Raw genomic sequence first — 11,566 nt, 5'->3', positions numbered from 1 at the left:
TCCTGCTGGGGTGCAGAGAACCTACAAATTCATTTCATGTAACGTGATCCGTGTCCATGGCGGACTCCCAGGCTCATAGCATTTTCTAGGGATACCCCACAGACATGGCAGGCAGGAGTAGCTGTGGTAAAGGGAAGAATTGGATTTGTATTTTCTATATCTGCAGCTCTCACAGTTTGGACAATGTAACCATCTAGCTGTGATCTCAGCAGGCCTTCCTCTATGCAGGGGTTTGGTCCCTGATGCAATAAAAATTTGCAAACTGTAGCCGCTCTAGATATGAACATCTTTTCCCTTCTTTGGATACAGGATCTCGATAATCTGATTCAGGATATGGACAGTGATGAAAACAAGGTAAGTAAAAGTACAGTGAAGGAACTCCTTTAGCAAGAGCTAAAGAGCCCAGTCTTGGCCTGCAGCCTACAGGCTCTTTTTCACCATCTTCTCTCTTATCCTCTCTCAAGCCAAAGGTTTGAAGGCCACTTCCTAGATTGTAGAAATCACAGTGAATTCCTTAATTGTGTTTGTGACTGTAGAGCTGTGACATGAAGGTACTGATTGATGTTATCCCTATTAGTTCCTTGACAGTCCTCAGAGTGAGGGCTAGGTGTTTGTTATAGTGGGATGAAAAGTATTTCAGAGGCCCACATTGGTGGGTTTGTTGGTTTTGTTATCCAGCTTTTCACATAGGTTCACTGAAGTTTCTAGTAACGGCAGACAGCTAATGAGGATCAACATACCTCCAAGATGACCATTTCAGCTCATTGTTTCTGGATTGTGCTATTTCTGTCATGATTGAGAGTTAAATGATAAAACTTGTCCAATTCTGATAGACTTTTTTTCTTAGAGGAAGCAGGGCCTAAACTACTTTGTTTCTTTGTTAGCTTTCATACCAGCTGGCCAAGCTACTGGAGAGTCACAGATAAATACCTGAACTGTAGATGCATGTTTATAGTTGAAGAGGCTGTAGCTCAGCATTTGTGGGTTGTTGTAGATCCTGAGTGACAGAGATGGGAATAAAATCTTAAGATTTGTGACTGTGCTTTGTCCTGCTCCAACTGAAAAACTCACTGTTGTGGGTAGATTAAAAAAATGGGCTTTTCATTCTACCTTTACGTAAGATCGATCACTGAAAGATGTGAGCTGTTCTAGAACCAGCAATGGAAGAAAATGACTGGTTTAGACTCTTTGCCATGAGGATGTAGTAAATTAATGCACAAGATAGGATTCCTGATGCTAATTTTATGGTGATACAGTACAGGAGTTTCCACAAGAGACAAAATTAATAAAATAAAATACAGCTGTCTATCCATCTTTTACATTGGGATCTGCTCCATGCCATACTCTGTTTCGTAACATGCTGCTCCTGCCTTGTACAACACGCTTCTGAACTGTTGCCAGTGAATCCTTGCTTAAGCTTGTCCTGTTAGTTTACTACAGCTTTCTAACCAAGTTCTGACGGCCTCTTCTGCTTCAGATCCAGGCCTACGTCATGTGCAACAAGTTGCGTTCTGCCTATCTGGTCTCGGTGAGACAGGAGAAGAGCAGAGCAGTGCAGCTAGTCCAGCATGTGCGACAGCTGGCTGAGAACAGCGGAGATGATGTTGTGAAGGCCATTTGTGCCCAATGGCTCTCAGTGCACCAGCCCAAAATGAGAAATCGGCTTCCCCAGGGCACTAGAAAGTAGTAAGTAATTGACATTCACCACCATACAGAAGGGGAAGGCTTCAAGACAGCGTGTGGTACAGCAATGTCTTGGTAAAATGGAAGTCTCTTGACTGATGTTGGTGGCAAATGGGTGCTGCTAATGTGTCCCTGGTGAAAGGAAGGGAACTAAATTACAAGTGCCAGTCCTGTATTTTGACTAACAGTCGCTACCTCAGGGTGTTTTTTGGCTATCTTTTTGATGGGGGGGTCTGGGGAGGGGGCAGTTTCAAACAAGCAAGAATTTAGGTGTATGGAAGAAAGCAATTCTGTTTCTGGTTTGGGTTTTTTGTTGTTTTTTGGGTTTCGGGGGGGGGGATTGATTGGTTGTTTTAAAGGCACTGAACTTTATTATATGTCTCTTATTTTTAATCCAGAAAACCTATACAGAGAGGACAGAAAAGTCTCATCAACTCAATGTAGCCTAGAGTGTAAAACTTTTTGTGATTATAGGTTTCCTGTAAACTTTTTCGAGATTGGAGAGGTCTTCTTTTACAAAGACTGAAATTCAGAGATTTTTGGGTTTATGCCTCTATACAAACCATGCTACTCTTCTCCCCGCCCCCAGTACAATGTGCCGAATTTCTTTAGTTCGTTTGAAAAGGTAGGAACTGATTCTTCATGACAGGTTTCTACTTATCAGTCACACTGTCTGATGTGTCTCATATATGGCACTTGAGCCCTTACTAGATGGATGAAATTATAAATGGTATATCCTGTAAGGGGAGTACAAAGGGAAAATAATCCTTTAAAATAGTTGAAAAATCACATACCTCTCTCTTTGCTATGGTAATATCCAATAAATTGTTGCGATGCAGCTTTATCACTGAACAGTTGCCAGTAAACTTCCACACTTTTTCGTCAGATATAGCAGAAAATACAGATAGAGCAAGCTGTGGTAAAATTCAACAGGTAGTATGTATCCCTGTCACACAGGGATTTATTTGTTTCTTATGAGAATAATCTGTCCCTGTCAGGTACAATAGAACACCAGACTAAATTTTTATTAACTGGACATATTGTATAGACTATATTGACAGGCTTTGTTGAGGAAGTGTTAGGTTAATTCAGTTTTATGAAAAAGCAGGAATCTTTGTGTAATGGCTGTGTTCAGGGATGCTGAAAAAAAGCAGCTGCTTCTCTGCAGCTGTGATTGGGACATGAGAAATGGTCAGAAAAATGGTAGAGAGTAGTAGGACCTTCAAAAAGGAAACAGAACAAAACATGGCACTCCACAAGTTTGTGTTTGCTATTTACAAGTATTTCAACACAAGAAGCAGGAAAACTAGTTCACTTTTTTGGTTAAAATGTTTATTGTTTACTTCAAAAGAAACAACAGGTTTTCTGAAGTGTAATATAACTGTAAATAGTTTTAGTATATAAAATAATTGAGACTGTCAAATTGAAGAGTTTTGCACTATCCCCAAGCTCACTGTAGTGACAGAACAGACTTCCATGGTATTGGAAAGGACTTGGTCCCTCTCCTTTAGTGTTTCATGAGCAGTGTCCCACTGACACAAACATCTCTCTTGGAGGTGCTCTGCTCATTAGAGCAGGGCTAGAAATGTCTGAGAGCGAAGCAGTCAGAAATGACCACATTTAGCTTTCAGAATCTCTTGACCACAGATTTGCATTATCTCATTAGTGAGCAGTACTAATGAAAGCTTTTGTTTTCTTGGCCAGACTGACCTAGCTTTCCATCAGATTACAGCTGTTAGGCTAATCCTAAAACATGACACTATCCATGTCTTCGATCATTTCCAAATCTCAAAGTATGGGGAGGAGGTTTTACTGTTTGTGGGTATCCATATCTGCATTGCTGTAACAGCTACTTTTCTGCTCCAGTTCCTTCAGCTGTATAGAGCACAGAGTGTGGAGTTTGCCATGCAGACCCGTCAGTTCTGTACCTGCCTTTCTTCCTGACCTCTTTGCACTGTACCTGATGCACTTTATATAGTGTTTGCTGTAATTTGTTCTTAACCTGGAATTGTAGGGATCTTTCTCTTACCAGCAGAACTGGAATTTTGATCCTGACTAACTGCCTTGTGTCACAAATAGTGCAATTATCAAGGGGCTTTGAAATTTTGAGCATCATAAAGGGATTGAGTACTGCCAGTTAAAAAGAACTTCTCTATTAATGACCAGGGTTTGTTTACAATGAAAAAAGAGAATAAAGTATTATGACTGTTAACATATCTTCTGTTTGCTTTTTATCTCAGCACAGCTGGGGATCTCTTTCTAGATCTGTATTTTGCTTTTGGCTATGCTTAGCAGACTAATTAGAAGGGGGAGAATTGTTCTGTATTGCAAAACCTCTCTCTGCTACAGTGTCCTCAACATTCGGATCAATTGGAATAGCACATCTTTAGAAGTCCTCCCGGTAGCTAGTTCAGCCTGGTACGTGTACTCTCACAAACCAGTAATCCTCTTTAGAGAGCTCTGCAAGTTAATCTAACTCTCCTTTACAAGCCTCCCTTTGAGACAGCTAAATGAGCTTTAGTACCCTCATTTTACAGATCAGCCTAGAAGAAGGTATAAATGACTTGCCCAAGGTCAAAAAGAGTGTTTGTGTGTCTAAGGAAATGTGTACTTTGAGGTCTTAGGTTAAATCTACAATCAGACTTCTTTGAGAAGACCATTGACCTGCAAGGGCAAAATATGTCAGCATAGAGACACTTCCTGCCTTTTTAAAAATGGTTTCTATTGCTCCTGAAAGCCATTTCCAAGATAAAGAATCACACACACAGAAAGCAAGCCAAGCCTGCAATGCTAGGTAGTATTCTACTGCTACATTGTAGTTGTGGATTTAGCTTCATATTCAAGATGAAGCATAAAGAGGGAGGGGAAAAAGGTAGAGTGACACGGAGAAACACAAAGGGACTTTAAAATGTTACCCAAACTGAGTTCTCTGCATTAGTAAGGCAGGTGCAGATAACAGCAACACCGTGTGAACCAATTCAACATTTCTGAAGGAAGATACAGTCTCCTGTTGCGAAAGGAAAATAGCTTTATTTAGTATTGCTCAGAGGTAGCACAGGACAGATCTGCACAGATAGCATCCAGGCAGAAAGAATTAATCATAAAATTGGCATTTGTTTCCCAAAACTGGCAGTTGGTCACAGTAGCATGCTCATATGCAAGTCCAAAAACTTCCAGATTTTTTTTTTTTTCAGAAGCAGAAGATAATCCTATGAGCTGTGGCACTTGTTTTCTAACTGCTTAACTCTTTCGGAAATAATCTCTGATGATGGATCACACTCTAGCAGTTTGCACCAAAGTAGCACCAGAGTTCCAAAGGAGCAGTCCCTTTACTGTGTGGATTGACGCAGCTGCCTTTTGAAGTGCAGGCTGGATGATACTGCAAGGCCAGGCTGGCAGCCTTGGCCAGCCAAGGCCAGTAACTGCTGGGCAGACAAATGTAAGGATTTCTCTGCAAGTCTTACTTTCCTGTCCTGTACCTAACTAACTTGACCATAATATCAAGATAGTCCTGAGCTCTGCTTCAGCTATTTAGCGCTAGGTAGTTTGCTGTCATTTAAAGCTGAAGTCTCAGCTGAAGTTGGTTAATGTTTTTAACACAGTTGAGATGTTCTTTACTCATTCTGCTCTCTTTTCTAGGTTCTAAAGTAATTTTAAAGTGCAGCTGGGGGGTTTATTGTGACAACTTTTACACCATCTTTGCTAAATGCTTCACAGGAGAGATGTTAATTTTTATTTTTTTTTAACAAGATAACTTGCCTACACACAATTGGGGCACTCCTGCAGGTTTTAACCCCCCAGTCACCTGGACTGAGACCTGGGTTCTCAAAAGATATGCCAACCCTCAGTTAACTTACTGCAATCAATGGCCAAGATACTTCAGTGGCTAGGGTCCAGCTTCTTACAGAAAACAGAGAAAAATAATTGATCCCACTTAAAAACTTTACCTAATGCTTGGCACAAGAAGGCCAGCACCTGTTTCTGTGTGCTTGAGAGCGTTTGTATTGCATGTAATTGCCAGAAAATCTAATATCCTAAAGTACTTTCACTCTGCCAGGTCAAATAGTAGGAACTGAAAATAGCCTCATAGATCGTAAGTTGAGAGTCCTACCTTTTTACTATTACTGTTAGGAAAAAATCCCCAACCCTTATTTAAAGGTAATTCTTTGTTACTTCATAATCTAAACCTAAGCCTGCAACCTCCATTTCTATTCTAAAGCCAGAGAACAATAGCCTCAGGCTGTTGTGTGAAATACCAAGCAAAGGTTGCTCCCTGCGTTGGTGCTCTAATTCTCCAGCTAGGAAGGGGGACTCGTTGCTTACAAATCTCAATCCTTAAGTGTAATATTCCAGAAATTCACATTAGATTGTGTCCATAGAACCATCATTAGGGCAGCTGAAGTATCAGTGTTCTAGTCTTGAGGTCTCTCAGCAGTGCTCTTCCCAGGAGAAACATCACTGGGCTCAGCTAGGTATATGCTTGAGGTCTGCGCTGCTCAGTCCCACTGGATGCCGAGGAGCTCACAGCTCACCCTCCAGAGCTTCTTTGCTGTCTCATCATCCCGACCCCGTGGAGATATGTATGCTGGCTGGCAATCGCTGTAAGAGGAACATTTTTTATTTTTATTTTTTAAGTCAAAGATCTCCATCTGCATTAGCACACTGAAATGTCTGTGTTAAGATAAGGGGGTTGCTTTCTGTCAGCTTAACTTCAAGACCAATTGAAGAAGGGTGGGAGGTTAGCCAGCAAATGAGCAAGGGTTGGTGCTAAGCCACCTTGAGAAAGCTTTCTTTCCAACTGGCTAGGGAAGAGTCTCTTCCAATAGCACCAAGAACTGGCAAGCAAGTCTAATGCTATCTGTTGTCTCAGCTCTTAAAGAAACCTATATATGCTCTACCATATACTCTTCAGTGTACATTCTCATTAATACCACTAAAAAGGGCTGTAAGGGCTAACCAAGCTTCTTCAGGAGCACCTTTTCTAGCGAACACTACAAAAAAGCCACTCAAACAGCCCTTCATTCTAAACTATTTATCCCATCCTATTCATCCCACTATATTGCCATTGCAGGAAAGGCAAAGCTGTCCCAGAATAATAATACTGTAATAACCATGTATGGTTATCCCCTTTTCCATTATCCTCTGAACTCTGGCTCCTTTCTTCTTGGCTCTTGCAATCACATAGCACTCTGTCTGCAACAGAGATCATGTGTTCTCATCTGTAATGCTAGATGTTGCAATAACATGGGCGTTTAGGAGAATAAAGGAGATATTGCATCTTGATTTTAATCCAGCCTAGTGTTTTTAGAGCTTCAAGTGTACAGTCCCTGATGTTCCTGAAATGACTCTGATGGACTCCACCTGTCTTGCTGTGGCATGCAAATTCTTTTCTTAAATGGCTATACTTGTGTGTTATGTTCTATTGCCTGGAAAGTGAAAAGGATTTTAGGCTGGTCCAGTGTAAATTGTGAATTACTGTAGAAGCTGTTCATTTCCCAAGTCCAAAACTCCTTTCTTTTATGAGTTTAAAAATCCACCAAAGTTTTCTGTACTCCAGTGCATAAATGTGCCATTTATATCGTGGGACAGTCAGTCATCCAGGGAGGATTAAGATATCTATTTATATATTCAAGTCTGATTAAGATGGTACAAACTCCTAAGTGAAGATCAGACAAAGTCATTAGAGACTAATCTGGTCACATATCACAAGAGGAAAGCTCCACGAAGGCTCCAACAGTATCCATGTGGGGGGAAAAAAAAAAAAAGATGACAAATTCCCAAAAAATGGTATTGTTACACTGTTCTACACCTGGTGGGAAGCTGACAGGCACATCTGCATGAATCTGTTCAAATGGCAGTCTTCAAATCTAGGATGATGATGACTTGAAACTGCTCTGGGCTGTAGTTTTGGTGAGGGGAAAAGACATGACTATGCAGGGTCCTGGAGTAAGTCAAAGAAGTCAAGAAACAGGGTTTGTAGTGGGAGCTACAAAAGGCAGTTTGCAGGCTAGAGCAATAAGCATCCCAGCAGGAGTCCCTCCCAGTTGGTGGGTCCGTCGCACTGGAGAATCAAGTTATTTTATCATCTGCCAGTCCTGAAAATCTCACCTCCTAGCTCTGCAGCACCATCAGCCCTCCTAGCTCCCTGGGAGCACAGGGCCCTTCTGCTCTAATGGAGTAAAACTACAAAGAGAACCAAAGTGGTCTTGCCAGGATTGACTCAAGTGACCTCATTAACTAAACAGCTCTAGTGAAAAGTGATTTGCCCAAGTCTCAGGCAGACCAGGATTAGAAGTCTGAGCATGTGGCAGCTCTTCCTGCACTTTGTCCTAGCACTAAAGGACCTGCTGTTGTGTGAAGTGTTGCACAGGTCAGGGATTTCTTCTAATGCAATATCCACTGCAACAGACCTGGAAGGGGTAATGCTCTAGTATTTGTCACCCTCAATCTTACCAGCCAGCCTCTTACCCAGTCCCTTCTTAATGAAGGATGACAGTAAGTCTCATTTTCCCCAGCCAAGAAGGTTGCCTTCCCCAGTATATCACTCCATCAGCTTGCACCCACCTGAAATACTGTCCTGTCACAGAGTCTAGCTCCTCTGCTACTGCACAGTAGACACTGGTCTGAGCTCCTTCCCAAGGCGTCTTCAAGAAGAATGAGAATATTTTCCACAGCCACGTCATTACAAACGAGTGCCGGACCAGCTCAGAACGGACAGAACCAGGATGGAGAGCATTTGCTGTGACTTTAGTGCCTATGGCAAAAGAAAGTAGTCCAGGACAAATCTGCATGCATCAAACTGCCTTTAAAAAAAAAGGGTAATATACTCCTCAATTCTACCTGCAGATATCCTACAACTTAGAGGAGGAGTCCAGGCATGGATACAGGGAAAGTAAGTGAAATCCTCTGTAGTTAGTGCCTGCTAGAGCATCCCCAACTCCATTCCAAACACTGCAGTCACGACATGCTTTCTGCAAAATAAGGTGCTGGAGGGCCTGGATGCTAAAACAGCAGCAACTTCCATCAGGCTGTTGAGAACACCAGCTTCTTTTGGCTTACTATGGTACTAATTTCCTAGAGAAGACACTGTTTTCTGTTTTAGTAAAATAAATACTACTGAAGTTTATGGACTGAATGACATGACTGTGACAGATGTTGTGACTTAAGAGGTACTGTCTAGTCCTACGCTTCTGTTCTCCAGGCCATCAGCATTTAGGCAGCTAAATATGCATTAGCTTTTCTGTTGGAGACTGCAGTTGTAGTTCAGCTGCTTCTGTTTTTTCAGCTTCCACTCGCATACCACAATTGTCTGCATGGGTGCAGCTAGTTTTTGACAAGCACCAAAGAAAAATGAAATACATTCAACTGTGCCAAGCTACTAAACTCCTCTGCCTTGTTGTAAAGACAATTAGTGTTTTACATCTCCCGGTTCCACAGACAAGAGATATTTTCTTCCTGCAAAGAGCTGTCAGTGACCCTCGCCTCAAACCATTTCGTTTCTGCATAGCCAATTTCCAGACCTTTCTTCAGTCTACTTTCCTCATCCACGGTGCTCAAAAGCCAAGTGGAAAAACACACCACTCTCCTCTGGGACTTGCCTTGTAGACGCCTCGCCAGCTCCCGGGTGAAGAGCACGTTAGCCAATTTGCTGTGACAGTAGGCGAGGGCACAGTTGTAGCTCTTCTCACCATGGAGATCGTGGAAGCGGATCCGGCCTCCATGATGAGCCAGTGAGGACACGTTCACTATGCGGGCTGGGGCAGACTGCTTCAGACGCTCCAGCAATAGGAAAGTCAAGAGAAAATGACCTAGGGTGTGAGAGGAAATGTCATCTTTCTCTGAAGGGTTCCCCTGCTGGAATTTCAAAGTACTTACAACATATTATTTACATGTTGTATCTTACTGCTGCCCTCACTTCAAGTCCAGGGAAAAGAAGACCCCCCCCGAATTAACAGCTAAGCTTTTTGGGGGCCATTAAGTTCGGCTCCTCAGCTTCAAAAAGCTGAAGCTGTCATACATTTCAGATGTCCCACGTGACACATACAGATACTTAAACTGGGTCCACGATAAGCAAATACATTGCACTGTATCTCCAGAACTCTAACTATGGCCTTCCATCCTTCCCAAAGGACAGACGAGGAAGAGAAAATCTGAAAGCAGGATTTTCCTTTGTCATTTTGGCACAGATACTGAACGCAAACACGACTCCACTGGCCTTACCAAGATGATTGACTCCCAGGTGCATCTCAAAGCCATCAGCAGTCTTGGAGTAAGGGCATAGCATTACCCCAGCGTTATTAATGAGAATATGGAGTTCCTTTTCCTCTACAAGAAACAACAGACATCCTTAAACAGGAAAACGGAGACTGAAGACAGACAAGAAGGTGGCACAAGTCAGCCAAAAAAACCCATGCCTGTCTGCGTTGCAGCCACATCACCTCAATAAAATAAGTCTACCACGAGCTAGTTCATGGCCTCTGATGAGCCCCTGCTGTGAACTGCAGTACCCAACATAGTACAGAGAGATGCAGGTCAGGGATTTGGCATTTGCTAGAAGAGCAGATAGAAGTCCTTGGTAAAATATTCTCACTGAAAAGAAGAATCTAAAGACTGTACCTGCTAGAAATTTCTCAGCAAACTCCCGGATGGACTTCGTATCAGCCAAGTCCAGTTTTTTCACAATGACTTGTTGGTTCCCTGTCTCAGCTCGGATTTCCGTGGCTGCAGCTTCTGCCTTCACTATGTCTCTGCAAGCGACAATCACCCTTGCACCTGCAAGGGGGGAAAAAAGCAGGAACAGAAGCTGAGATCACTGGAGCATGCTGGATGATCAAGGCTATGACGAGCAGGCTGACTATGCACAGTGCTTACAAACAACGTATTGTTTCGTTAGGGAATTGGCATCAGTCGGGGAGCAGCTGGGAGGAACAAGGGCTTTCTTACTACGTTGTTAGGTCGGATCCAGCCCAAAGCTGTTTTCAGACTGGGAAAATGCACATCTGAAGTGCCTGTTTACCTGTTCTCCCAGGTCAGGAGTGTGTACCACAACACTGGTATGCTAGGGTTATATCTGCCCCTGTAATGGGAACGTCAAGCCAGGCGCACATGAAGATACTTGGATTCTAAACGGATTGTGAACAGGTAGTTTAATCTCCTTACCAGTTACCCAAAAAGCATTTAAACCAAATTAGGTTGAAACATGAGTATCTAAAGCACACAGCAGTGGACCTATGGCATTTCCCAGTTCCATACAAGTAGAACCCAGCAATACCAGGAACTTCCCTAGTCCTATCAAAACAGTTGCAGTGCAGAGTATTTTCATATCACAAGGCACATTTTTGGCGTTCAAGCAACGAAACCAGTTGAGGAACTGGGGACTTGCACCTCAGCGGTTACAGCCTCTGGAGAAGCAACACTTGGGCTCGTCTGAAATAACTTTGGAATCCAATTCACTTAAATGTAAGCATAAAATACCCCTCCCTTAGATCCAGAAAAGGGACTGCTGACACACGGGCGCACACACACAGCCGCACAGGGATGCCTGCTGATGAAGGCCGGTAACTTGCCTCTTTGCGCGAGGTCTCTGGCAGTCTCCTTCCCAATGCCTGTGTTGGCTCCTGTGACTATCACCACCTTCCCCTCCAGCTTAGCTGTCGACTTGCACTGTCCTCCAGCGACATACCTCCTGCAAGAGAGGCGGCAGCAGTCACGGGACGAGGTCTGAGGGCACCTTCCCTCCCTAGGGGACCCCGGTCAGGGTTGAGCTCCCAGAGCCCCGGGTTGCCACCAGCGGTCGGGCTAACTACTGCGCTCCGGGCCCCGGGGAGTCACGGGCGTCGTTACCTGAAGCGGTTGATCACAATAGTGTCGTGATCGGGCCATG

The 11,566-nt window shown here is 43.3% G+C and overlaps 1 protein-coding gene across 1 annotated transcript; it reads right to left on the bottom strand.

Annotated features, from left to right (window-relative positions):
* Nucleotides 1-5,966: 5,966 nt before the first annotated feature.
* On the bottom strand, nt 5,967-11,422 carry LOC104166243 (retinol dehydrogenase 12-like; the record flags this gene model as incomplete). The annotated part of the gene is made up of 6 exons (XM_009706109.1): nt 5,967-6,282; nt 8,248-8,437; nt 9,282-9,491; nt 9,904-10,008; nt 10,300-10,455; nt 11,250-11,422. Coding segments are annotated over 6 exons (937 nt in total), but the record flags the coding sequence as incomplete, so codon positions are not given.
* Between the last annotated feature and the right edge of the window lie 144 nt (nt 11,423-11,566).

This window comes from Cariama cristata, unplaced genomic scaffold (genome assembly GCF_000690535.1).
Source record: "Cariama cristata isolate BGI_N322 unplaced genomic scaffold, ASM69053v1 scaffold14738, whole genome shotgun sequence".
In the NCBI taxonomy this organism is placed as follows: domain Eukaryota; kingdom Metazoa; phylum Chordata; class Aves; order Cariamiformes; family Cariamidae; genus Cariama; species Cariama cristata.
Note: the sequence above shows the minus strand (reverse complement) of the source record. Positions and strands in the feature narration are given on the sequence as shown.